The sequence below is a fragment of the Phialemonium atrogriseum genome, assembly GCF_030411735.1.
Source record: "Phialemonium atrogriseum strain 8032-3 unplaced genomic scaffold QBC33scaffold_9, whole genome shotgun sequence".
In the NCBI taxonomy this organism is placed as follows: domain Eukaryota; kingdom Fungi; phylum Ascomycota; class Sordariomycetes; order Cephalothecales; family Cephalothecaceae; genus Phialemonium; species Phialemonium atrogriseum.
The window spans coordinates 508740-534183 of NW_026848146.1; the positions used below are offsets into that span (position 1 = coordinate 508740).

The following is a 25444-nucleotide window of genomic DNA, read 5'->3' on the forward strand; positions in this document are numbered from 1 at the left end:
GGGACGTTTTGTGCTTTGCTATCTGTTTCTCTGCCTCCATCTGATCGCCCAGGGCATGCCTGCACAGCGTTTTGTAGGTAGCCTGGAAGGGGGTGTGAATGTCCACCTTTGTGCCACTTCCCAGGTCGCTGTTGCGAGTTGCAAGAGGCTGCATGAATCAGTGGTCAATCAGAGGTTAGATCAAAGTGATTGGCTTCCCAAGCCTTGACTAAGTTGAACCCTTGTTGAGGGAAACCCTCATTGGGCAAGGCCGTGGAAGGGGGACAGTGGGTTCGCCCTTCTTGGCAAGTAGCCTGACGGGAACTGGGGCCTGCGTTGGCCTGGCGGGGCTGGAAATTGAGGGTTTGGTTTTACCGCGGGACCGTGTACGTCCAAGCTGTGTGTACCTACCTAGCTATGGAACAGTGTGCGTAGCGCAGTGGCTTCCTGTTGCAAATCTGGTCGCATTAAGGGTGCTTCTCTTGCAAAGGACATACGTAACTAGGTGGTTCCCTGTCACAGAACTGGGACATCGCGCTTGCTTCCGTCGATGCCCGTTCTCCTTTCCTTTTCCCAGCACAGCAAGTAGAGAAGAGAGGGGGGTTGAAAATGAGAAAGGAAAAAGTACTTCGTATGGGGGCCATCCGGTAGGTAACATGGATCGCGCATAGAGCTGCGACAAGCGGCTTGGCATGACCTCATTGCGCCCCACACCGCGCAGCGCCCCACCAAAGGACCCTGGCTCGCGTCTCCTCGTTCGTCCTGGTCGCCTCCACTTCGGCTGTCAACGGGCAAATCCTGACAAGCTATTCTTCACAGGAGCCCCCCTGCCAACGCGCCGAAGCCACCCACGAGTGCCAAGCAGTGGAAAGGCATTGCACCGCACCATCAATTGGCAACCTAAGCCGTCCCTAGCGTAGTGTATCTGTAGGGTCCGACGATCCCATCACCCAAGAGCACAGTTCACCAAAGTTCAATGGCCTCTTAATAGTGGAAGCTAAATATAGTGACAAGTTGCTGCCTTCTTTTTTTAGAGCGCTGAATTGGTTCCGTGCAGCCCGATGACTGTACGGAACGTATACCGTCTTCGCAACTTACGTATAACGTGCGGATTACACGATGTAAAAGAACACCTTGGCTTACGTTTTATGGATAAATAAGTAACTTGAGTTTTGGAATAGGCAACATGGATAGATTTGTCTGAAAATGTGGGCAATCATGTGAGCCCCTTTGGGACCTGGGGTAATATGAAGCATTGCCATCCTACGCACGAGCCTATTGGAACTTTTTGTGAATCTTAGATTTCGTGAACTAAGGTCGGAATAACCATACCCCCTGCGGCCTATATACGTAAGCCCGGTTCCATATGGATCTGATTGGGGACCCATTACCGAGAAGGGTCTCAGCCAATCATCTAATCCCCCACATCTGACCTCATGCCAGGAGACCTACCTTGGTGCTTATCACAACTTCAGCCTCGCCTCTAAGGTTTCAACCGCCGTCAGCATCGCCAACTTCAGCCTCGTCGCAGTATTTCGCACACCATGACGGACTCACTGCGCTCGTTCTTCACCATCATGGAGAGCCAACGGGGGATTGTCGTACAAGGTTTGGATGCCCTACCGGTCTTGCCTACACGGTTTAGAGCTTCATTTCTCTTGTTGCTACTTCACCTAGGAGGGACGCTCATGGTAACACAACATGGTTCTTAGGCACGCCGAAGCTAGATCTTGATCTCTACATCCAGAACTACCGAGGTAAATCAACTCTAGAACGTTGTCAGCTGCGGCTCGAGCTTCTAATTCAATTTACAGGTCGCACTCGATTCGATCGGCTGTTCCTTATCGGCCGCACCTCCCAAACTTTATGTGTCGACGCCTTGAAAGCTGCGGTAGCTGAAGCGAAGAGGGGAAGAGATGTTCGGCGGTACCAAGCGGCGGTAGAAAGCCTCCATATGGCTGCCCCATCCGAACCAGAGGCAGTCTTTGATCAACAGTGGATCGATCACACCGAGATGTCCAACAGAGCGGACACACACCGCCTGGAGGCAGAGTTGAAAGGTTATAAGAACAACCTTATCAAAGAGAGTATCCGAGTAAGTTTTGCCGTATCTAAACTTCCAAATGGCCCGGTTCACTGAGATATCGGTTCTCCTCTAGATGGGTAACGAGGACCTCGGCAAGCACTACGAGAGTATCGGGGACCTAAATAAAGCTATGGATGCATACACGCGGATGAGACCGGATATCAGCACACCGAAGCACATCGTTGACGTTGGGAAACACCTCGTGAGGGTATCACTACAACGCCGGGAGTGGGCCATGGCCGCTATCAACGTGAATAAAATGGCGGGAAACCTGAGCGCAGACGATGAGAAGGCCCTTCAGCCATACCTGAAGGTCCTCCATGGAATCGCACTTCTAGGTCAGGGAAAATACCATGAAGCGGCCCTGAGCTTCTTGCAGACAGATCCCGCAATTCCCAACACTTCATACGACGAGGTGGCAAGCCCGAACGACGTGGCGATATATGGCGCTCTGCTGGCACTCGCCTCCATGGACAGAAAAGATCTCCAGCTCAAGGTCCTCGATAACGCAAAGTTCCGGGCCTTCCTCGAATTAGAGCCTCATATTCGGAGGGCAGTCACCCAGTTTGTCAACGGGAGGTACTCAGCCTGCCTTGCCATCCTGGAATCATACCGTGCCGACTACCTCCTCGACGTCTACCTGCAATCCCACGTCGAAAAGATTTACGAGGAAATTCGAAGCAAGTGCATCGTGCAATATCTCATCCCCTTCTCCTGCGTTACGCTGGAGAGCATGAACGAGGCCTTCGCCGCTCCGGGGCAGTCCATAGAGATGGAATTGGTTGATATGATCCGATCCGGGACGTTGCAGGCGCGATACAATGCTATCGACAAGGTCAGCTCCTTTTGAGTATAGATTCATGGGTGTGCATCTCGCTGACCGTCCACGCAGCTCGTAACCACGGTATCGGCTGACGCCAGGCTGGCGCTGCAACTCAAAGCCCTGGCTACGGCCAAGAGTTACCAAAGGGAGGCTGTCGAGAGCATTCGGCGGATGAGTCTCGTAGCAGCCGATCTCGAGGTCAAGGGACAACGGAAGTTTCCTGGCGGCCAGATCAACCTAGGACAGGCCAATGACGGACAACTGGTCGGTGCATCCATACCTTAGTGGGTGCGTAGTGTGCATGCATTGTTGCGTTTGTGAATTGCCAGGCTCACATTTATTTTGCGACATTCTATTGAGCTTTTGGAACAGGGAGTCTAGGAGGGCTTGGGGGCCAATGAGCATGAGCATGAGTATGATGAGAATGAATAGAAGTATCAGCCAAGCGAAGAATGGCTGGAGGTACCGAGCTAGATCTGGAATAATACTCCCCGCGAATCATGCGTATTCCATATCAGTCAGAGACGTGAGAATATAAATGCCCGCTTGAAGGATCAGCCTTTAAAGTCGAAGGCAAGGTCGAACGAAGTATGCTGTTGTTTTCTATTCTCTCTTCGAGGGTATCGGAATTTACAAACTATCTTGCTCAGCCCATGAGCTGCCGCACATCCTCGGGCGGCCACCTTACTTGGGCAAAAGTCAAGCATCTCTTGATGCTCTGCAGATACTTCCGCGTCACCTCGTCTCCCATGACATGACCTCTTTCGCCGTTGTGTAGCTTCTCTCGAGCGCTTCGCTCATGGATACCCACCATGGTCACGCCGATGGGCCAGGCGGCCTTTCCGATGCTCAGCCGCAGATAGCCGTCGTTGGCGTCCACGTAACGCCGCTCCTGTGCCGCCTTGACGATCTCCACGATAGCCTTCAGAATGCTTTCGTCCAGCATTCGCTTCTCGAACTTGCGGAAGAGCTGCCGCACCCGAGTCAGTCTTTTTGCATAAAACAAGGCCAGAAGCCAGGAAACAGTATAAAATAAGAAAACATACCGGCTTCATCGTCTCCTTGCTAGACAGCATAGCACTAACCGCCGCCTTGCTGCTAAGCGTGTCGCGACTCCCCTCCTTCGCCAGCGCAATCTCCCACTCCCGCAGCACCATGTTGAAGTACGACGTCAGTTGCCTGTAGAGCCACTTCCGCCCGGCCCTGTCCTCTGGCTTGGGGACCGTGCCGGAGACCTTCATGTCCTTCTCCTCGACCGGCGCCAGCGTGGTCGCAATGGGCCCCGCGTGACCCGCCACGGCCACCTGGCCCGTCAGCCTGCGGAACCGCCTCAGCCTCGCAGCATGGCCCTCCCCGAACAGCGCCGCCGGCTCGCCCAGGTCCCTCAGCTTCGCCGCCAGCTCCTCCTCGGGCACGTCCGCCGCGGCACCCCCGGCATAGTCATCATCATCCGAATCCTCCGCCGACGACGCGGCGGCCCCTTCCTTGCCGGGCGGGGGCAGCTCGGGCAGGCCCAGGCGGCGGCGCCTGGCGCGCTCCTCGGCCGCCTCCCTCTCCTCCCTGCGCCGCCGGCCCTCCTCGGCCAGGCGCCGCCGCTTCTCGTCGCGCGCCCGGTCCTCCTCGGCCGCCTCCTCTTCGCGTCGCCGTTTCGCCGTCGCCCGTGCCGCGCGCTCCGCCTCGAGGGCCTTCTGCTCCGCTAGGTAGGCGGCCTTGCGGGCCTCCTCGGCCTCGCGCCGGTTGATGAATTTCGGGGTCGCGGAGGAAGTGGGGGCCGCGGTGGAGGATGCTGCGTCCGGGGAGGTCGCTAGTTGTGGTGACGGGCTGCCCTTGGTTGTGCTGCCTGTCGATTTGGAGATTTGCTTGGCCATGAGGGAGGCGAAATCCATCTTGGTGGCTGGCTGCGACAACGCCGCTGAGGTTCGTAGATCGAATTTATAGCTCGCGGTAATCCGTAACGGTTTCTTACGGGTAATAAACGCCTTGTTGCTAGGTCGGATGGTCTCGTCGATCTGGGAATGTTGCGTTAGGTTGTTTGAGAAAATCAATGAAGAGAGGAAGAATATATGTGCTTACGCGGGAGAAACTAGGTATCGAGGTTCCTCGCACGGTCCAATTTTGGCTTACACTGTACCAGGACAGCGATGAAGCTCCCAGCATGACCAAAGCTTGGCATCGATGCAGGACCTGAACTCTAAGCCAGCACATTCCTAAGCCAACCAACCCAAACCACAAAACCTCCCACCAGAGCCTCGCTATTCAGCAACTTCGAGGGCTTCCACGAAGCATGAACTTTACCTTGACCTCCGATTGAACCCATCCTTGCACCAATTATGAAATGACCTGAGCCTGCCGCCAACATTCCTACCACTCATTCGCCTGTTACTCTGCTGTTCAATATGGAGGACTCAAGCAAGCTCGATCGACAGTCATCAACACCATTTCTCCTAAAGCTCTTCTACCGCACCGGCTCATTTCACAGGTTCGTCGACCGGGCGCTGCTCTGAGCAATCCCACGTTCCCTCAAACCCCTTGTTACAAGCTGACACTCCCCCCCAGGACGGATGAACTCGCCTCCCCATCCCACCTCCCATCCCACCTCCCCATCTACACCTGGACAGACTGCACCCTCTCCGAACTATCCCACTACCTCGCCGCCGCAAGCCCGCCCATCCTCCCCTCCCCCGCAATCGGCACGCGCCTCGCCTTCCGGCTCGTCTACGCAGACGTCCGCGGCGGCGGCGGCGGTTCCAACGCCCCGCCCCGCTTCGTCGCCAAGGACCTGGGCTCCCTGGTGATCGGCCACGGCGGGCCCGGCGCAGACGAATCCGCGGATGAGGAGGGCGACAATGGCGGCGACGGCTCGAACGGTGCAGCGGCAGCAGGAGGAGGAGGAGGAGAAGAGGCAGGCGACAAGACCCTAGCAGACGCCAAGCTCGTCGCCGGCGACTTCGTCAGCTGCGCGATCCTGCCGCCTCTCGAGGACACGGGCGCGGTGGCGCCACCGCTCGGCGCGCACACGGGGCGCGGCTCCGGCTCGGGCGAGGCGCTGGCGCCCATGAGGAGGGGCGGGCGTCGTGGCGGGATTGGCGGGCCCCGGGGTGTGGGCGGGCGCGGCGGTGGGCCCGGCGGTGGTGGTAGGGGGGTCAGGCAGTTCGGCGATCGGGATCGGGACTGGAATCGGGATAGGGACGCGGGGTTCCCGTCCGGCGAGTGGCGGCGTGGGGAGAGATTGCCGGACGCGCCGGCTAGTCGGGGCCGGGGCAGAGGGCCGAGGTGGTGAGGCGGATAAGCGTATAATTCTCAAACCGGTCTTTTGGAGGCGGCGTGAGGAGGCGTTTTGGCGGGCATGTTTTTGAGGCCTTTGGCCTGGTATTCCTAGATTTCTAGCACGGCGTCATATATCTTTTATAGGGCAATATGCAAGTCCGCCGATGATCTGATAAAGTTATCCACATCGCGTCTTAGATGAATAGCGTCGATATTGGTCCTCGATTCGGTCCTCTCTATCATATGCACCCATCCTAATCACCTCCTGCCTATGTACAACAGTATGCAGCCTCTTTGACACCCCTTTCTAGCGTTCGGATACCAAGTCTCCCTTTCGTTTCGCACGGAAATCCCACAATCCCTATATGTCGACATAGATCAGCAATCTTGTTCCAATTGTAGGAATTCCACGCCTCTGAAACAAGACTCACATCCGTCTTGTAAGCAAGGTAGCCTACGATGCCTGGTATCACCACGACATATGCGAAGGTGATTCCTGCCGTTCGGGGCGTCCATCTGAAATACTTGTGGCGGTTGGTGATCATGTCTGCGGGGCACTAGTCAGCAATCTCCTCTCTTGATCGATCGCTTCCGTTGTCGGGCCCGGATCAGGGCGTCGGCATGACGTTGGGGCGCGCGGGGAGGGGGGAAGAGACGCACTCCCGAGCCGGACAATGGCCGGGTCCAAGGCCATCTCTGTTCAGAAGCACATTAGCATCGTGGCCGATGGCCAATTGGGCACCAGGTTGACAAACTGTGGTGTTGGAGGCCACCCATTGTGACTAGAGTTGACCGAGACCGCACTGCTGTTGGTTTTGTGGTCACAATTTGCGCGAACGCTGAGCTGATGTCGGGATTGACTTCTTCTCCAATCAATGAATGAGCCTCACGTTCGATGGACCCTTGGCACTCATCCTTGCGGCCGAAGTGCTCGGATCACATGACGAGGACTGTTTGCTTTGAATGTAGGTCCGTGTGGTCCGTGCAGCTCAACCTCGGCTCCCCCAAGCGCCTGCCGATGACGGTATGGGTATCCTACGGGGCTTGGGTGCGTTGCCAGAGCCGGTATAGATAGGTTACACCCCGAAGCGAGACCTCTCTCTTCTCTCAATTCTTCGCTAGAGCTGTTTTATTGCATCTAATAGGCAAGAGTTGTGCGTTTCTCTGCATTCAGTTCCTAGATTTCTTCGGTTCCACTTCCACCTCCCCCACAATGGCTGACGACCAACCTAAAGTAAAGCTTCATTGGTGCGTCTGACCGTCTGGTGCTCCTGTCAGTTAGGGCAGCACGCAGTGACTAATCGCAGCTCCAGGCTCAATGGCTCGCGGGCGCAAGGCACCCTCTGGCTCCTTGAGCAGCTCGAAATCCCCTATGAGCTAGAAATATATCATCGAGACAAGAGCATGCTCGCCCCCGCAGAACTAGCCAAGCTCCATCCGCTGGGCAAGTCCCCGGTGGTGACCATCACTCCGCCGGGGGCTTCAGAGCCGATCGTCCTTGCCGAGAGTGCGTTCATCGTGGAGTACATGTGCGAACACTCTGCCAATGGCAAGGAGTTGGTTCCTAAGCGCTGGAAGGATGGCCAGGAGGGGAAAATCGGCGGGGAGACCGAGGAGTGGATGCGCTATCAGTACATCATGTATTACTCAGAAGGGAGCTTCATGTCCCAACTGGTTGTATACTTCGTAATCTCCGGTACGTTGCATGTATGCTTGCTTTTTTCCAGGCACAGATTACTCACGAGTCAAACAGGTCTCAAGGGAGGCAGGGTTCCCTTCTTCATCCGGCCCATCTCGAGAGCAATTGCCAACCAGGTGATCTCTCAGTTCAGTTTTCCGAATTTGCAGAAGCATTTCACGCTCCTAGAGTCCTATCTATCGACTTCGCCGGGAGGAGAGTACCTCTGCGGCAATCACTTGACCGGGGCGGACATCATGCTGGCTTTCCCACTGATCACAGGCCTGGGTGGTAGCTTCGACGAGTTGGGCCACTGGGAGAAAGGGTCTTTTGCAGCGACCTTTCCGAAGCTGTGGGCCTATATGCAGAGACTCGAGAAGGAGCCCGGCTGGGTGAAATCTGTCGAGAAGATTCGCGAGATCGAGGGTAGCTTTTCGCTCCTCCCTGGCCGGGATTAAGTTGGCCACGATTAAGTATGAGGTTAGGGAGAGTGCCAGGGGGATAGAAATTTTGTATATATATATATGTAATTATACAGTACAATCAACCCTCGCATATTGAATTTGCACGCTGTTGCTGATATTGCCTCGGCCAGACCCACTGATAACGGAAACCGGGATTTCATGGCGTCATCCATGATTCAAGTGTAGCAAGTCAACAAGACTGTCTCTCCAAGCATTCCATATAATTACGTACTGACATGTCCCAATCTGCTTGCAACAGGCGGGTTTTGGGCCACTTGGGCTTCGACATGGGACCCAAGCCCTCGTAATTCGTACCGGCCTCTAAGCCTGAAAAAGGAGCCGTGCCGCTGCAGTGTGTCTCGTCAGCGAAGGAGGCTGAGTGAGTGCAAGGTTGATGAACTGAGGTACCAGACAACTGTTTGTTGACTGGCATTCTGGGAGACGGCCGCACACAGCTATATATATTCAGGTATCACTAACATGGAAACCCATAATTTCTCTTCATAACTTCGCCGGTGGTCCACGCTAGGGTGTCTGAGATACCACCCCAATGCGATGAGCTACCCTTCCGAAGGAGCCGGCTAGCTTTGTTTCTGTATTTCCTCAACAAGACATGTTGCGAGTGCACTCAGCCAACATCCACGTTACGGCCCGAAATATTAAATTATGCTCTCGATGGCCAATTCAACGGACGGTCCCGCCGAGTCGGGGTTGAGACCGCATAGTCCGGACTTCGCCTTCGACAGGCCACCCTCGTTCTCAGACGATGTCGGGGATGACGATGACTTCTATGGCGATCAAGATGGCGCCCAGTCTTTCATACAGCCGGCCATCAGCCCAATTGCAACCCGGCTGACCTCTCCGAGGACCCCGGCGGCCGAGAAGGCCGCTGCCATGGATCGGGTCCGCGGCGGAGGACTGTTCGGGGCTGTGCATGAGACGGGAGGTCCCAGCCGAAAGCCCACACTATCGCCACCCACCTCGCCAGTGTCGCCAAAGAAGCTGAGCAAGCCACAAGAGACGCAAAGTAGTCCGACTCTTGACTCCATACCGTCTGGCAACCGTCTGGTCATTGCTGATCCCGCAGCCACATGGCACGCCGGGTCCAAAGAGCTGGCAGCTGGCGAGGCGAAGCCCCCCAGATCTTCTATGTCAGGCGTGTTTGGCGGGAATGTGAGGCACAGGCGCTCGCATTCGGTTGGGGAGAATGCGCTGAGAAGGCTCTCAAAGGCCTTCCCATCAATCAACCTTCCCACCAGTTTCCTTCCTAACCTATCGACTCCGTCATTCTTCTCCTCCAGCTCGTCCCATAAGGAAGCCACGGCTTTGACACAGTCACCCCAAGCACCACCCTCCAGAATGCAGAATTCCAGGCCTGCCATCCAGCCCACCGGTGCCGATGGGAGTCTTCAGGCTGCTTCACAGACGGCACCTCCCAGCCAGAACGTCCGGATCCCAGGCTTCCATGGCTCGCCGTCCGTGACTTCAAGGAGGTCGCAAGCGCTGCGCAGGTCGACTTCTGAGGATTCCATGCTTTACCATTCCCTCGCACGAGTTTCGTCATTTGGCGATGACGAGCGGTTTACCCACATTCGGGAGCAAGTGAACGTGAGATTCAAGGCCATCAGGGACAGCTGGGATGGGCCCTCGTTCAAGCTGCCACAGATGCCAAGTAAGTCGTTCGAGTGCTACTAGCTGCATTTCCTCAAAAAAGAAAACTGGCGTCTCTAGAGACGTAGGTGCTAATCTGGTACAGATATCTTACCGACGCCAAAATCCGGCTCTTTACGGGCGAGCCAACGGACAAATCGGGACGCCATCTCGAGCCTGGATGCTGTTCTTGAGACTCTGACCGGAGACATTGTCGTCATGGGCGGCTACAGGGGGTCCATTCTTCGGTCCGCCCAAGCTCCGTACCGTCAGTTATGGGTACCCGTCAAGGTCGGCTTGAACATCCGCAAGGTTAATCTGGAAGTTGGGCTGGATCCGGAGGACGAAGAGAAGATGGAGGATCAGATCTTCGCCTCGGGCATGTTGCAGCACATCGGCCCGGTCGACATCTCGAGGAGGCTGTTCAAGAAGCTGCGGGATTGCGAAAATGTCCGCAGAGGGAAGCTTCGGATACACGACTACGGATACGATTGGAGGCTGAGCCCTCACCTCCTGTCCCGCAAGCTGGTCGAATTCATAGAGAAGCTTCCTGCGAACCATCCAAGTACGCCCCCCGAGCAGAGAGGCGCCCTGGTGATTGCGCACAGCCTGGGAGGGCTGATCACGAGGCACGCCGTGAACCAGAGGCCGGAGATATTCTCGGGCGTCGTATTTGCCGGCACTCCGCAGAGATGCATAAACGTCCTGGGACCTATCCGCAACGGTGACGCCGTCCTCCTCAACGAGAAGGTCCTGACGGCGCAGGTGAACTTCTCGCTGAGGACGACATTCGCCTTACTCCCGGACGACGGCTTCTGCTTCATCGACAAGTACACGCAGGAGGAGTACCCGATCGACTTCCACAACGTCGACGACTGGATCAAATACCGCCTCTCGCCGTGCGTCTCCGACGCGCCACTGCCGCCGGCCGTGACCAAGAGCAACACCTTCGGCTCCCTCCGCAGCATCTCGGAGAGCTTCTCGAGCCTGCCCCTCCGCAGCCGCACGAACAGCGAGCCGAAGAAGGCGCCCTCGCCCCACCGACACCCGGCCCCCGAAGCACCGCGCACCGCCAAGTCCGAGATGACCAAGGACCGCACCCTGGCCCCGCAGATGGGCAGCTCCTCCTCGGGCGACCCGGCCGCCAGCCCGCCCCCGTCCTCGCCGGCGGCGCGGTCCCGCAACATCGCCTACCTGGCGCGCACGCTGGCGGAGACGAAGCGGTTCCGGGCCGAGCTGGCGCACCTGGCCGGGCACGCGGCGGCGAACGCGTACCCGCCGCTGGCGGTGGTGTACGGCAAGGACACGCCGACGGTTTGGGCGGCGCGGGTGGCGGGCCGGGAGGCCATCGCGGGGGTGGCGGCGTACGACGACCTCGTCTTCCGGTCCGGCGACGGCGTCGTCCTGGCCAGGGAGGCGATGCTGCCCGAGGGGTACGAGACGGCCAAGGGGGGGAGGGTCAGCACTGACCATGGGCACATCACCATGCTTGGGGACCTGGAGGCCGTGGGGAGGGCGCTTGAGGCGGTGGTAAGGGGAAGGAGGAGGGGGATCGGGCTTGGGGAGCGGATTGGTGGGTAGAGAGGCGTGGTCCTGTTGTGGGGGGTGGTTGGGGGTGGGCCATCGGGAAAGCCCTCGAACTGGTGTTGTTATGAGTGGGTGAGAGGTTACCGTTGTTCATTGCTGTATTATTAGCATCAGCCATTTTGTCATTAAGGCCGGCAAGTGCATTGGGACAGAATCAGTCCTCGGCTGGGAGCATTGATTTTCCTATTAGGCCATTAAACCGACCTCCTCTCCCCCCCCGCGCGTGCAAGTCGTCAAAAGGAAGATAGGGTCACCCGCGGTTGGGCCAAAGGTTGATCATTGGAAGAATAGACTACCGGCCCCTCCTTCGCTTGGCTGCTGTGATCACCGCCCAATGAGACCCCTATTCGTGGATGAAGTGACTGTACCCTAGTAGGTCAAAGATAGCCGAGTGCCAAGACCTACTGTCAGATCCGGGCTGACCACTAGCACCAACAATCAGCGAAGCGCGGAACCCTGCACTAGCGGCGTTTTGGAAGCCGTCGTCTTAAAATGGTACCACTCTCATGATTGGGTTGGTGACGGTTGGTGATCTCCCTCCTAAGCGCCGGGTAGAAAGCCACTGGCCAATCTGCAGCACCACATCGCCCCTCGCAGGACCTATTTCTGTGCCCATGTACGCACGGCGCAGGCAACTAAACTTAAATCTTGCATGCGCGTATCGACGATTCTACCCATATCTGCCTGGCACGGCGCCTCGATGTGCCAAGTGCCAATGCAGGCGTGTGGTGCAAGCATCGTCGGCGGCTACGGCATCCTGTAATTCAACGATGAGAATGGAATATTGAACGACTTCGAGAGGTATTTGTAGACTGTGTTTCCCCCTCCCTCCCATTACGAATGTTTCGTTCCATGCTCTAGTGTGTGCTTACCTTTCCTCGCGGGTCCGTATCTCCTTGTTTGTTTACTCTTCTTTCTCAGGAACAGACCATCGTCTTTTTGTACCTTTGTATCTGTTGCTTTTCATCACTTCCCTTGATACCCCAAATTGTCTCGAGTCAATAATCCCAGCCGGCCCAAGATGACGACCGAGTCTAAGAGAGGGTATGCCTCGTCTTTCGAGGCCAATTCTGAGGACCTCCACCTCCAGTCCAAAATCCGCATTCTCCGCATGGTGGATGGCGCCAGGGTGGGCCTCACCGTGCTTGCTCTCTCGATGGGCATCACCATCCTTGGTGTCTCAGGGGACGCCCTCGCCGTCTACGACACCACTCATGTTCCCCACGACTTCCTCCTTCCGCTGTGGCCAGATCAGTTCAACCTGCGGCCGACTGTGGCTCTGGTCGTGGGCAGCGCCATCGTTGTCGTGGCCAATGCCGTATCGCTGCTGTTCAGCAAGGTCCAGTCTGTGAGTCAACCAACAGTCGCCCTTGAGGAAGCATGCTTCGACAAGAATGCCTCGGCACCGAAATGATCCATAACTTTGCTAATACCTCTCTGCCTCCCAGCTCCGCGGCAAGGTGGCAATCCACACCTCTCTGACCTTCGCCGCTCCCCTCGTCGGCCTGATCGCCGCCATAATCGCCATGGTCTTCTTCTACGCCGTCAACGCATCCGCGACTAACGACACGCTCCTCAGCTGGACGTGCCGGTGGAAGGCGGTGCCCATGCTGCAGCGGCCGCACTTCGACACCCTCTGCAAGGAGAGCTGGGCGGGCCTGTACATGTCCATCCTGCTCGTCCCCGTTGAGGCCCTCGTCCTGGCCGTTGCCGTGTGGCAAATGAAGCAGGAGAGGCACACAAACGCCTACGTGAGCGCCCGGAAGGGTGCTCCGACCATGTCTTGAATCTAGTGCTGTGCTGCCGGGGCTATGGCTGCGTATTACCGGGCGGCTGTATATGAGGGGCAGTGACAGTTTTCTGGTGGAATCTGAAGAAGCATCCATAGCGGGGTGGACCGACCGAGGCAATGAGGCGTTGGTGGTTGGGAATTATCATTACATGTACAATCTTTAATCATGGCCGGTATTCCATGGTATGCGTCCGTCCGATCTAGTAACAGAACCGGCTCAGTTTCTGGAGGAGGGCATATTCGAACCCTTTGCGCAAATCTGCTGTCGTTGTCTTCTTCCATGATATTGACGAGGAGTCGCGACTAATTCCCACTGAGTACTCCGTAGGAACCCAGTGTTTCATGACGGAAGGCAGGCTCCCGACGGAGGCTTTGCTGTGCTAACTTCAACATGTCCGGCACCGCATAACCATTAAGTGCCCCCCTAACCACCCCTGAGTCATTTTCTCTTCTCAAATATTATCTGGCTTCCCAAAAAAAGACCAACAGCATAGACCTCTGAATCCAGGCCGCTGCGTTACTTAGTCTTTCCCGATCTTGGAAGAACCGGCTCCCACAATTTCGAGATCAGCAGCATCAATATCAAAGCAACCCTGGGGGACGTTGAGGTACGTAGGTCTCCTCATCCTTGCTTCCTCTACTGAATTGATGCGGTAAGTACGACGGAAGCGTGCCTACATGAAGTCTGCAGCGAGCCGGCCATTGCTTTGATTGTCCAATTACCAGAGCGAAGTCTGCCTCATGCAGGCTTCAGGCAGCCCAGCTATATAAGTGCCATGGCAAACCCCTCGCGCAAAGTTCCGTATGATGCAATATATCGAGTGCTCCATCGGCAACGTGCATGCCTTTCTGAGTTTGCTCTTTACCGATCTCGGAACGGATCTATCTCCTTGCTCTTGCTCCTCCCCGCAGCCGATTCAAATGACCTTGCCTTCCGAGCTATCTATACAAACTACCCTAGGCTGGGCAGGCAGGCAGGCAGGTCCTGTCCCGCAGACGCCGAGGGGGCAGGGTGGAAAGCCGGTCTGATGACCTCCAAATTTGTGTGTCACTTGTGGTATTCGCTCTTTGTCTAGGCCTGTCTCCATCCCCGTCGCATTTCTATCCCATCTCCTATTAATTTCCCATCTTTTCACTAAATCACTTCCCTAGTAATCTTGAAGGATGGTTTGTGGGCTTGACCCGAACGTCTGTGTTGGGAGCCCCTTGTTGGATGCCATTTCTCCCCTGATCGTATCTGTTTCTAATCCCAACTCGCTTTGGCCGCTGGTCTTGAAGATCTGCAGCCCAGTGACGGGAGCGGTATCTGCCTACGGGCCAACTTCCTTGGGGCGCGTATGAGGCAAGTGGTCAAGACGAGGTTTGCCAGCGATCATGGAAGCGTCGAGAGCTCGAGGGGAGTCTGGCCATGTCCTACCTTCCATGAAGTCCGCCCTCTCACCAACTGCCGGTAGGCTTTCCTTTGCAGAGAGGAAAGCCCAAATACCACGGCCGTCGACCTCGTACCTCGTCGAAGGCGACCACAATCTGCGCGACGTTGATCGGGCCCCGCCTGGAGACGTGGTCAGGAAAGCGCGGAAGTCACAATCACGGCCGACTCTTGCTAAGCAGCGGAGCAACTACTTCGAGGACGCATTTTCAGTCAAGGAGTTTAACCCGGCCAAGGAACGTGTGCGGAGCGAAGCCATTGTCATGGCAGAAGTGAAGACAAATGTTATCGTGGGTTGGCAGTCCACCCCCCACCACGCTGAGTGTCGCTGACGTTGACGTTGGGATAGATTAGTGACGAGTTCACATTTATCACCGAGCTATCGTATCAGCTATCGACGCGGTATCAACGACCCGTTTCCTCCATTGTGGTCACCCTGCAGCACGGTGCGTGTATGCTTTTCGGGGGAACTTTCGACCCTGCATATGTCATGTCCGTGTATGCTTTGCCGTCCCAGCTCCAGCCAACGACTAACAAGCGCAATGCCGCACTGATTCAAAAGCACATGGAGGAGGCACTCGGTGTCGTGCCGTCCAGGGGCTTCCTACGATTCGTCCCCGCCATGGAGGAGCATACGGCGTGGAAAGGAAAGACCATGGCTGGCGAGATCGACGATCTGGAGAAAACCCTTAGAGACCTACCGGCGGATGATGCTATGAGTATTGCCTCTAGGGGGTCCAAAGCAAGGAGGCGGTTAAGTGTTCGAGTGAGTCAAGTCTCGAAGAGAAAGGCCGCGATTTCCCCATCGGCGTTTAATGGTTGTCCAGAGTCTAATTGCCTATTAAACAGTCTTTCGGGACGTTCAAGGCAACCCCGGCTAGCAACGTGCCTGCACCGGAGCTCACGCCGCCAGCAAGTGCAGACGATGCACCATCGCGTATGTCTCTTCCGGCCATACCTCAGAGTCTAGAGTCGAAGTTGGAACGCAGTGTAAAGGCAGCTAAGCGAAAGAAGAGTTTCGTGGCGACCTTTTTCGGGAGATTAGGACCCAAGGCAGAGCTTCGCCCACAGTTACCAATCCAAGATGAATGATCTCAGACAGTGGGTTGTCTAGGTCCTTGGATGGCATTTAGTACTCGATATCTTCGTGCCCCTAACATGGGAAGGAACAGAATGGGTTAACCTCCACCACTAAAACGAGCCATTTGATAGAGGCGAGGGAATATGAACAGCCTTGCCTCCTGACACCGTTTATGCTACAACTCGGCCAATTCGATATTGTGATCGATGTCCCAGGTTTGCTGATTCAAAGTTAAGCATGCCCAGGTCAAATAAGATTGTTTTAGGGTTGCTTGTCACACTGTTTCATCTGTAGAGAGCAGGTGGAAAGAACGATTGTCGTCAATCTAGGTTTTTGTAGAAAGCGGGGTTCTTCTGCACGCAGCACATCAGTCCCCAACCCCGCTCTCTCAGCACCTACATTTCAGTACCTCCAGGAAGGTACCAACATATTGTCCAGAGATCTACCTAGGCTGCTGACTTGATGTCTCGCCATTACATTCGCCAACTGCTGTAATTTTCACGTCTATATTGGCCTAGGCTTTGCTGCTGCCTTCCACCCTCGCTTCTTTCTACTGGCCGGCCTTAAGACAGCCTTAGATACCCATCTTACTGGTGCCTCCTCATCCTGGTTGATAAGACAGCCTCCCTGCAGGATAGGGGACACACGCAAGAGGTCGGTTTTTCAAGACACCCGGCCACTCGCATAAAGCTCGTTGTTGCTAACGTCAACTAGTAGTCCGGTCCCAGGGGATCTGGGTACCGACCTTTTGGGTCCAGGATCGCGAGGCCCTAGTTGTTAACCATGGAGGTGAGCTTCTTCCGAGCGCTGGCCCATCAGGCCCATGCTTTCAATTCATATCCTCTTGTTGCCTTTCCTAGTTATTTATCTGTGGACCTTGCCGCTCTCATTTTGGCAGTGGAAAGTTTCACGCAATCAAGGGCAATATGTTCAGCTTATCGGGGTCGAGTACGTCTACTTCACAGGCCGCGCCGCGAAGGATGTTTGGTCGTTTGCCCTCCCAATGTTACCGCCGCCAGTGGCCACGGCAGACCAGGGATTAGAGAGACGTCTTATTCCTACGGCTCGCCTATCCCATGCGACTGTCCGTATTTCTCTCCTCCCATCCGACAGCCACCCGTGCGCGTCCTGAGGACTCGGCAGCGGAGTCAACCCGATCCTCTTGGAACTCTCCCTACTTGCAGACAGAGAGCCGTGGGCGAGCCGTCCCGCACGTTTTTATGTCGTTGGCTACATGGATCAGAGGCGTGGCATGGCTTTGGATCGCCTGCCCCTATGTGAATCCAATTGGGTTCTTTGTGTCGATGTCTTGTCAAGGCGCAAACGTTGGGTTCTGCATTTCTGCATTGAATTTCTTTCATCCTTTAGGAACATCGGCTGGCCCTTGCCTTGCCAGCTAGATTCTATGATGTCCTCCACGCTCTCTAGATGCAGCACCATCACCATTACTTCCCCCGAACCAGTTTCCCGAGGCAGAGGCCTCTACATCAGCCCAGCATCACTAAACCTTGAGCGTGTCTATGAGCAGAACAGACAACGACAGCAGAAGAAAGATGGGTCTAAGGCACCCGAGCCTCTGGCAACGACCCAAGCCAAGGGGAAACCTCGCCTCCTCTTAATGGGCCAGAGAAGGTATATCACAGTCCTTCGCTTCATGTGTCGACGTGGCATTTAACAGGCAGTGTAGGAGCGGCAAGTCGTCTATCTCCAGCGTGGTCTTCCATAAACTACCTCCAACCGAGACCCTATTCCTCGAGTCAACTGCACGTATACAGAAAGACACTCTTAAGTACACATACCTTCTCGGCCCTTTTCAAGCATGGCACGACTCCGTTTGCTGCTTTTGCTGACTTGGATGCAGCTCATTCATGGAGTTTCAAGTATGGGACTTCCCGGGCCAGATCGACATCTTCGACAATCCCAACTTCACCTTCGATATGGACGCCATCTTTGGCGAGATTGGTGCGTTGATATGGGTGATCGACGCCCAGGACGACTACCTCGAGGCAGTGGCACGCCTCAATGCGACAATCCTACACCTCCAACGCAGCTACCCCCACATCAACATCGAGGTCTTCATCCACAAGGTGGACGGGCTGTCGGATGACTACAAGCTTGACATCCAGCGGGACGTGACGATCCGCATCCAGGACGAGCTGTCGGACCAGGGGGTCGAGAACGCACCGGTCAACTTCCACCTTACCAGCATTTACAACCACAGCATCTTCGAGGCCTTTAGTAAAGTCATCCAGAAGCTGATCCCGCGGCTGGGCCAGCTGGAGGCGATGCTGACGTCCCTCTGCCGCACGTGCCGCTTCGAGAAGGCGTACCTGTTCGACGTCAACACCAAGATCTACATTGCGACCGACTCGGCGCCCGAGGATATGACCAGCTACGAGATCTGCTCCGACTACGTCGACGTCATCATCGACTTCACCGAGGTCTACGGCAGCTGGCAGCACTCGCCCGGCTGGCGCGCCCGGCTGGAACAGGCGCCCTGGTCGCAGAGCCTCGACGACCAGATCGCCTGCGACTGGGCCGAGAGCGCCATGGTCCTCTCCGATGGCCAGCGGCCCATCATGCTGCGCGAGGTCGACCGCTTCCTCGCCCTCGTCGCCGTCATGCACGACGGCTCCTACGAGAAGATGCCCCTCATCAACATGAACGTCGACGTCGTCGTCAAGGGCCTGACCGACTTCTTCGAGATCACAAAGCCAAAGGAGGCGAGGGCTGGCTCCAAGGGTGTGTCGAGCCCCGAGTAGGCGGCGGTAGGCAAGAAGTTGTGCAATGTGCGAGAGAGGAAAAATGGAAGAAAAAATCAGAGTCGGAGGGAGTCCTTTTTCTCTTTTCTTTCTAAAAGGGTTCTGGTTTTTCTTTTCTTTCATAGTCAATTCATGATACCTGATGTCTCACTACTCTGCTTGCCATCCATCGACATCTCCAGAACAGACGTAGAAACGGCAATAGCGACGGACAGCGATGTCAATTCTCAATGGCAGCCAATCAATTCCCACATTGTCAGTTGCTCCTCGATTCCCGTGAAACTATTGCCATGAGCTGTCTGTTGATCTCAATGCCACCAAGTTTGACTCGCAATCGTCTGGAGCTGTGCTGGAATCTCTTGTGCTTGCGCGATGGGGGATTCGCTACGTGGTGCCAGGAAGGCTCGCTCTGCATAGGCGATCTGTGCCTCAAAAATAGAGCATTCTATTAAAAAGGGCGAGAGCTGGTGGTCTAAGTTACACGGCCGACAGACAAGAGCGCTGGCGGTAAATGCAAAAACCTCCTCTGTTCCTCCATGATGCTTCCTTCCGACGTGCCATCTACGAATAGTCCAAGAGAGAAGGCCGAGCTGGGGTATCGAAGCCAAAAAAGGCCATGGAAGCTCTGCCGGTCTCTCGAACTGACTGTCCTTCGAAAAAGAAAACCAACGCCTCTGACCCTAGCCACGTCCAGTCTAAGGCTCTCGCAAATACAGTCTGGCGCCATGCGTCATCTGTTTGCTCGTCCTCGCTGCGTTTGTCGCTTTTTACTTTTTACTCCTTTTTTTAATATCTTTCTTTTTTTTCATGTCCCGTCTGGGTTGGAAAGACCTTTGGGCCGGCACCATTCTTCGAATGGGTTAAAGAGGGCAACGTCTCAGTGGGACGAAGGCATGGAGGCGCTGTGCACTCGGCCCTGCTTATTAGCAGCATTACAAGCCTGGGTTCATGGAACGGCCGTGCCGGCCAACTGAATCACAGATAGCTGCAGGAATGACCTGCAAATCAGCAGAGCACTAGGTATCGAAAGGGGGAGTGACGTGATGGAGCGGGCAGGTTGCCGGCTGAGTTTCCGTCTTTGCGAAGCAGTCCTTTCAGCCGGCGGCGGCGGCTGTGACCGAAGTTTGCTGTCGCTTGGGTGGATTGGAATGTTCCTGCGAAGGAGTCAGCGTCTCCAAAAAGTGAAGGGGCCATAACGGCTGTAGTGTTATTTCGGCATAACGCCTCTACACCAAGGGTCGACCGATAGCCGCCACCTACATCTGGGGCTCCGCGCTTCTTCATCGCGAGGGAACCGTTCGGCATCTGAGCCTTTCTCTTGACCGGCTTAGTTGGCTTGACCTCTCCGGGCGCGAACACATCATCGGGAAGAGCAATGCTTCCGTCGTGTCAGTAAAATACCTCGAGGCCCCGGTGGTCAAAAACTTACTTGCGGACATGTTGGATGCTCAGGCTGTTCAGGTCCCGATCGTATTTGTCCCAGCCCGTGACTAGCTCTTTGAATTCGTTGACTTGGAAAGTCAAGTCGAGGGATTTGGCGCCTGCCGGGTAGGCTTTGGTGTTAAGAGGAAACGCTCAGGGGCGAGCTCAGCGGGGGCGAAGTCACTCACCTTCGGACAGCACGAGGCCGATATAATGGTTGGTCGTGTACACATCTGTGCCTTCTCCGTCCTTGTGGGTCTGACTATCTTTGGCCGTGACCTTCTCGTCTTCTGCTCCATTCTCATCAGTCGGCTCGGCCTTGACTTGGACTATCTGGTCTTCCGTCTTGACTTTCGGATCCGCTGCTTTCGTCTCCTTTGCCAAGAATGCCAAGCTGCCATTTTGGACTTGCTCAACCTCTGCATCGTCCTTGCAAAAATGAACCCGGTCGTAGCCTTTGTTGAACGGACGAGCGAGGCCGATAGATTGGTGTCGCTCGAGGCTTTGAACCAGGACTCGGACTTTGGACTCCACGAATCCAGACCATACCTTGTGCGCCTCCTTGGTCTTGCTTGCACAAGTGACCGACAGGTAATATTTGAAGTCGTTGGTGAAGAATGTGTGCTTCACGAAGAGATCCTTCCATGGTGTCTTACCGACCATGATCTCATCTGTCACACGGGCACCATTATCCAGCTCCTGCTTAATTATTGACATGGCTGACCGCGTGATGTTGAACGTGGCACACATGGAAGGGTATGCTGGTGTGATAATCGGCATTAAGTGATATTGGTCGCCTTTGTAGAGCTGGGCAGTGTAAGAATATATTTTATGGCAACTGGGAGTTGGGAGAGAGACATACTTTCGGATTCCACACTCGGACCTGTAGGGGGCCCTCATCGACGTTCTTGAGCAGAACCGGTTGTGGCCATGGCCACCGACGCATGAGGTGGAAGAATTTGTTGACGATGATGGCGCCAGCAGCCTTGGGGTAGAGCTGGCAGACGCGGGCAACAAGCATGGCCCAAGCCACGCCACCCGGGAACCCCATGATGTTGGCGTATATAGCCCTCCGCTGAGCCCACAACTTGATTGCTCGCAAGGCCAGACGGAAGGTGGTCGGTTCAGGGACCAAGTTGATGATGTCGTCCGTGACTCGCGTGCCGTTTAATGAGCGAAGTTCAGCTTCGTCCAGACCTCGCAGCAGATTATTGTCCTTCAGATTCCATTTCGGGTCCGAGGGGAGCTGCTTCAGGGTGGCAATTCTCGAGAAGATCAGATCAATGCTGATGCCGGAATATTCAAATTTTATGATGGGCACAAACGCATCGGTGACCACAGCCATGTCTTCGATGGAGCCAGGCGGGGCCATCTCGTGAAGCAGATCTGGGAAGTACTTGAAGTAATCAACGCGTGTGACGTAGCGGGGGGCAACGACAAGCGTGTCGATATCGGATCCCGGACCAAAAACACCCAGGCGAAAACTGCCATAGGTAAAGATCTTGCCGCGGGCATCCCGGATCAGGACGGGGTTGTTTGGCTCCTTCTCCATCGCAACCTTCTTCACGAATGCATCGGTTATCTTTTGAAGGGACGTAAGTACCTGGTGTCTGACGGTAGAATTAGCATCTAGTCCAGAGGTTTAGATGTCGCCGCGTTCAGGAAGCTCGATGCCTACCGTTTCTGAGTCTCAGCCGCGCTCTCGAAAGTGTCTTGGTCATGAAGTTCTTGCAACAGGGCCTCGTTCAACTGTTTCTCCGACTCAGTCGGGAGCGCCGTGGAGATAGGTGGCGTCAAGCCATATGTTCGTTCAGATTCCATCGTGACAAGTGTGAAAGGGGGGAGAACGGGGAGGAAGAAGGGGCGTCGAAGGAGTGATAGTGATGTGGGGAGAGGGAATGCTGGATACTCCAGTATCGAGATAAAGGGCGGGAAAACCAAAGATAGGGAATTCCAAGAGATGGGGAACGACCGCGGCCAAGAGGGCAACCGATTTCGTCACCTGAAGTCAAATAATGATGCCTTGACGCGGAGTTGCTTGTTGACGGAAATTCAAGACTTCATGAGAAGAGTTTCCATCCAGGTGGTTTGGATGGAAGTGGTTCTGGGCCAATAAAAGCGCGTGGTCTGTGAGCCACGGCGCTTCCCGTCACCGCATAGGTACCTAGGTACCTACCTCCTCAGTAGGGTTTTAGTGCATATTCATGTACCCGGGTCAATTGAAATCAAATCACCACTTTCTCAGTTTTTAGGATCCTGGAAAATAATATTGAGGAGGATATGAACATTAGAAACGGATCTGAAATTGAGTACACTTCTATCGCCGACCTATTTCGAGGTCACGAGTCAATAATATGGCCTCTCCTCGTCGCCCACCACTTCCACCCCAACACTAGATGCCACATTCCGTGCCATCACCGTCCGCCGTACCAGAATTTGTCCCATTCGCCAACTACCCACCCGTAGGGTTGGAAATGCCAATAGTGCTTTGAGATCCACAGAGCAAGCCCGCCGAGCACGCTCAGGCTGCCGAGCACTTCCAATGCAACCAACCCCTTGTGCCTGACATCCGCAACAACCTCGAGGAGCCCCAGGGGATCTTGGTGTTGCATGGACTTGGTTTTCAAGCCCCGGTTGGGGCCCCAGCTCCGCCTGGTCTGCCCCTCCGCCTGGGATGCGCTCGTGCCGCGCCCCGAGGTTGGGACGAGCGTCCCATCTTGGACGCACTCGTTGAGTCGTTCGGTCAGCCATATGGCTCGCTCGCCGCGTGCCAGCTGTTCGTAGCTGGCTCGTTCTCTATCCAGACTCTTCTGCAGATCTGCCGCCCAGTTGGCAAGCCGGATCTGAGCCAGCCGCTCCTCTCTCTGTGTATGGTCGGCGATTCTCGCGATGGCAAATGAAGACGTTGCGCCGAGTGGGGGAGTGAGGACACGGCTAGCCGGGCCCTGCCCATACGGACTGCTTGGATTTGGTGGTTGGTAGAGTTCCATGGGCCGCGACGCGCTCTCGGCCTTCTGCCACTGGATATATTTCCTTGCCGCTGAGTGCCGAAGCCACGACACGCCGTCCTGATTGAAGATCTGTTGGACGAGCGCGGCCAGCTCGGTGGGTATCAGGGGTTGGACGTAATCTGGGCTCATTAGCAGGCTGGCATCCATGGTGTCGTGATCAGAGCCGGTGGCACTAGATATGGCGTAGGGGCATCCCGGCTGCTGGGCTTCCGAGCCTGGAAATGCTGTTGCAAAGCTGAAGGGGCGGATATTGGCCTCCCGCAGCTGGCTGTTGATCTGCTCCTTGCTCGCAGCCACATGCTCTGGCGACATGCGGTCTGCCTGCGCAAGCAAGGGTATAACATTGGTTAGGGGTGCTAATTGGCGCAGGTACTGTATATCGACCGGTTTGAGGCCTAAGATGGTGGTGAGGTGAGCAGGACCAACATTTGTGGACGGGGGAATAAAAGGCACACTGACGATGTGAAATCATATAGAATACGACATCCACCTGTACTCCGCCATCGCCGCCGAGCATGTTCAGCATGTCCCCGTCGCCGAGGGAGTTGGAGCGCATGCGCTGGAGGTGCGATTCCACGTACTGCACGACGGGCGAAATAGTGTCCATGGCCTGCACTGGTTAGTCATCTTACGAGAGCGTTTCCTGTAGGGGCAGCTTGCCGAAGAGCCACATCCATAGCCAGGGGTATCAACGAAGCAGATATTCCGGTCGAGAACTGTATCACCGAGGCTCTTCCTCCGCTTCAAAATGCGCGAGTCATCCAGGTCAGACCACCACTCGGGGTACGGCTTGGTGCTAGCGAAGATCTCGGTGATCTCGGTCGTCCCAAGTTCTGACCTTGAAGACTGCCTCCGGCCGCCTCGGCGTGGAGCCGGGGCTCTCATAATGGACGATGCCGGGGATGGTACAATGGCGTCGACGTGGACAATGTGCTCGCAAGACTGGACAATGGCCTTGATGAGTGAGGTCTTGCCGACTCCGGAGTCGCCCACAATGAGCACCTTGAGCCTTCCCATGGACTTCCCCGTGTCTGTGAACGGCCGTCGGCTGGGCATCTTGATGCTGGGCATAACGAGCTGGGGGGCACTTCCACTGTCCATCATGGTTGAGCTGGGTTCCTTGTCGGCCTCGCCATCCGTGCTGAGTACCTGGCTCCCCAGGTCGAGGGACCCGACAAAGGAGTTCCGCCTCGACGAGACGCTACTGAATGCGGATGCGGGCCCAGATGCTCCCGACAGCATCGGAGTCATCGGCTGCGACAGGTTTGACGCGCCAGAGGCTTTGTAAGTCGGTGAGTCGGGTCGCGAGATGGTATAATCGTCGTGCTTCAGAGCCTCGATAGGCCCCTTCGAGCTGGAGGGTCTGCCGTCTTTGCATTCCTTATCACCGGGGTAAGACCCACTGCCGGGAGCAGTAGCGCCGGCGCTTTCGTGTCCGTTGCCCTTCCTTGCCTCCCACGGCCGTTGGAAGGCAGCGGACGACTGCTGAAGGGCGACATCCACGGTCGACTCGTCACCGAGAACGTAAGTCATTTGCAGCCCAGGGGGAGGGTGGAAGGTGGGAGGGGCGTCGCTGTTATCGGCGACGCGCGGACCTCCGAAAGCGTCATCGCCGAGGACCGGTCGCATTCTGGGAGTCTACATAGACCGCGGGAAAGAGCGACTTCAGTGGGAAATAGAATATCTTTCAGCGTTACTAGGAGATTCTGGTTGTTGCGGCGAGTATAGGGGAGTTGTATTGTTTTGAGGTCAAAGGGAGGTTGTTAGATACGGAGGCTTTGAGGTTACGTATCAGAGTGGGTAGAGTGGGATGTTGGCGGGGTCAGGTTGGCACAAGCACGCGGTCCATTGCTACGTAGCCCGAAAGGTAACCCCGCCGCCACCTTTCCCGCTGCAGCCGATCATCATACCTCAATCACTCACGGGGTCCCTGGTTTACGGAACTGTTATAGGCTCGTCAGCTCAGCGCAGCACTCAGCATCCATGATTCGATGGGCTGGAGTAACCGAACAGCATTTCATTCATTATGGGGGCTGGAAACAACTCGAAACTGAACAAATCAACATCCAGGAGGTCGACGACAACTAACATCCTAGCTTTGCAAATATGCTGATTATTATACCCGTCCTCGCCGCTAGGTTTCGCTTACAACAAAGGCATGGATAGGCGTTATTGTGACGCAACTGCCCGTGTAAATCCGAGCGCACCCTGCCGACATACATCGGGCATGCAAATAACTCCAAGTTTCATTTGTATTGCCTGAACTGATGCTGTTGCTCTTTACGATTACTCATCAACCCATCGACGATGGGAATCCTGTGAATCCGTCCAACAGCCATCCAACAGCCACAGTAGCCGCGTGCTTGTCCTATTAGTCGCGTCAAGTTTCGCCAAACGGTAATAACGCCAGCTT

The 25444-nt window shown here is 55.6% G+C and overlaps 11 protein-coding genes across 11 annotated transcripts; 7 read left to right on the plus strand and 4 right to left on the minus strand.

Moving 5' to 3' along the window:
• Positions 1 to 1523: 1523 nt before the first annotated feature.
• On the plus strand, positions 1524 to 3173 carry QBC33DRAFT_577502 (26S proteasome subunit RPN7-domain-containing protein; the record flags this gene model as incomplete). Its single annotated transcript, XM_060430985.1, has 5 exons — positions 1524 to 1587; positions 1692 to 1736; positions 1794 to 2074; positions 2139 to 2900; positions 2958 to 3173. 5 exons carry the CDS (start codon positions 1524 to 1526, stop codon positions 3171 to 3173), a joined length of 1368 nt encoding a protein of 455 aa, XP_060284694.1.
• Positions 3174 to 3534: 361 nt separating this feature from the next.
• QBC33DRAFT_449344 (uncharacterized protein) lies at positions 3535 to 4774 on the minus strand (the record flags this gene model as incomplete). Its single annotated transcript, XM_060424513.1, has 2 exons — positions 3535 to 3858; positions 3935 to 4774. 2 exons carry the CDS (start codon positions 4772 to 4774, stop codon positions 3535 to 3537), a joined length of 1164 nt encoding a protein of 387 aa, XP_060284695.1.
• A 244-nt stretch (positions 4775 to 5018) lies between these two features.
• Positions 5019 to 6296, plus strand: QBC33DRAFT_379677 (Sin3 associated polypeptide p18-domain-containing protein). Its single transcript, XM_060424055.1, has 2 exons — positions 5019 to 5367; positions 5445 to 6296. Exons 1-2 carry the CDS (start codon positions 5285 to 5287, stop codon positions 6166 to 6168), a joined length of 807 nt encoding a protein of 268 aa, XP_060284696.1. The 5' UTR covers positions 5019 to 5284; the 3' UTR covers positions 6169 to 6296.
• QBC33DRAFT_535129 (uncharacterized protein) lies at positions 6254 to 7037 on the minus strand. The gene is made up of 4 exons (XM_060427592.1): positions 6911 to 7037; positions 6816 to 6851; positions 6587 to 6702; positions 6254 to 6516 (listed from the first exon to the last, which is right to left on the minus strand). Exons 1-4 carry the CDS (start codon positions 6930 to 6932, stop codon positions 6463 to 6465), a joined length of 228 nt encoding a protein of 75 aa, XP_060284697.1. The 5' UTR covers positions 6933 to 7037; the 3' UTR covers positions 6254 to 6462.
• Positions 7038 to 7157: 120 nt separating this feature from the next.
• On the plus strand, positions 7158 to 8395 carry QBC33DRAFT_535134 (uncharacterized protein). The gene is made up of 3 exons (XM_060427593.1): positions 7158 to 7403; positions 7469 to 7851; positions 7909 to 8395. Exons 1-3 carry the CDS (start codon positions 7369 to 7371, stop codon positions 8289 to 8291), a joined length of 801 nt encoding a protein of 266 aa, XP_060284698.1. The 5' UTR covers positions 7158 to 7368; the 3' UTR covers positions 8292 to 8395.
• Positions 8396 to 8484: 89 nt separating this feature from the next.
• QBC33DRAFT_489740 (uncharacterized protein) lies at positions 8485 to 11528 on the plus strand (the record flags this gene model as incomplete). The annotated part of the gene is made up of 3 exons (XM_060425448.1): positions 8485 to 9702; positions 9757 to 9969; positions 10054 to 11528. Exons 1-3 carry the CDS (start codon positions 8964 to 8966, stop codon positions 11526 to 11528), a joined length of 2427 nt encoding a protein of 808 aa, XP_060284699.1. The 5' UTR covers positions 8485 to 8963.
• Positions 11529 to 12411: 883 nt separating this feature from the next.
• On the plus strand, positions 12412 to 13678 carry QBC33DRAFT_607000 (uncharacterized protein). Its single transcript, XM_060432323.1, has 2 exons — positions 12412 to 12882; positions 12983 to 13678. Exons 1-2 carry the CDS (start codon positions 12556 to 12558, stop codon positions 13319 to 13321), a joined length of 666 nt encoding a protein of 221 aa, XP_060284700.1. The 5' UTR covers positions 12412 to 12555; the 3' UTR covers positions 13322 to 13678.
• A 1070-nt stretch (positions 13679 to 14748) lies between these two features.
• On the plus strand, positions 14749 to 16149 carry QBC33DRAFT_489741 (Tautomerase/MIF superfamily; the record flags this gene model as incomplete). Its single annotated transcript, XM_060425449.1, has 3 exons — positions 14749 to 15045; positions 15105 to 15521; positions 15605 to 16149. The coding sequence occupies 3 exons, from the start codon at positions 14749 to 14751 to the stop codon at positions 15845 to 15847; spliced, it is 957 nt and encodes a 318-aa protein (XP_060284701.1). The 3' UTR covers positions 15848 to 16149.
• Positions 16150 to 17241: 1092 nt separating this feature from the next.
• QBC33DRAFT_449360 (Gtr1/RagA G protein conserved region-domain-containing protein) lies at positions 17242 to 18598 on the plus strand (the record flags this gene model as incomplete). The annotated part of the gene is made up of 3 exons (XM_060424516.1): positions 17242 to 17468; positions 17524 to 17625; positions 17698 to 18598. The coding sequence occupies 3 exons, from the start codon at positions 17242 to 17244 to the stop codon at positions 18596 to 18598; spliced, it is 1230 nt and encodes a 409-aa protein (XP_060284702.1).
• A 1034-nt stretch (positions 18599 to 19632) lies between these two features.
• QBC33DRAFT_379853 (Poly(A) polymerase pla1) lies at positions 19633 to 21934 on the minus strand. The gene is made up of 6 exons (XM_060424056.1): positions 21699 to 21934; positions 20883 to 21630; positions 20209 to 20827; positions 20028 to 20139; positions 19859 to 19976; positions 19633 to 19752 (listed from the first exon to the last, which is right to left on the minus strand). Exons 1-6 carry the CDS (start codon positions 21839 to 21841, stop codon positions 19693 to 19695), a joined length of 1800 nt encoding a protein of 599 aa, XP_060284703.1. The 5' UTR covers positions 21842 to 21934; the 3' UTR covers positions 19633 to 19692.
• Positions 21935 to 22265: 331 nt separating this feature from the next.
• On the minus strand, positions 22266 to 25102 carry QBC33DRAFT_535151 (Septin-domain-containing protein). The gene is made up of 3 exons (XM_060427594.1): positions 23692 to 25102; positions 23491 to 23641; positions 22266 to 23426 (listed from the first exon to the last, which is right to left on the minus strand). Exons 1-3 carry the CDS (start codon positions 24658 to 24660, stop codon positions 22435 to 22437), a joined length of 2112 nt encoding a protein of 703 aa, XP_060284704.1. The 5' UTR covers positions 24661 to 25102; the 3' UTR covers positions 22266 to 22434.
• Positions 25103 to 25444: the final 342 nt, after the last annotated feature.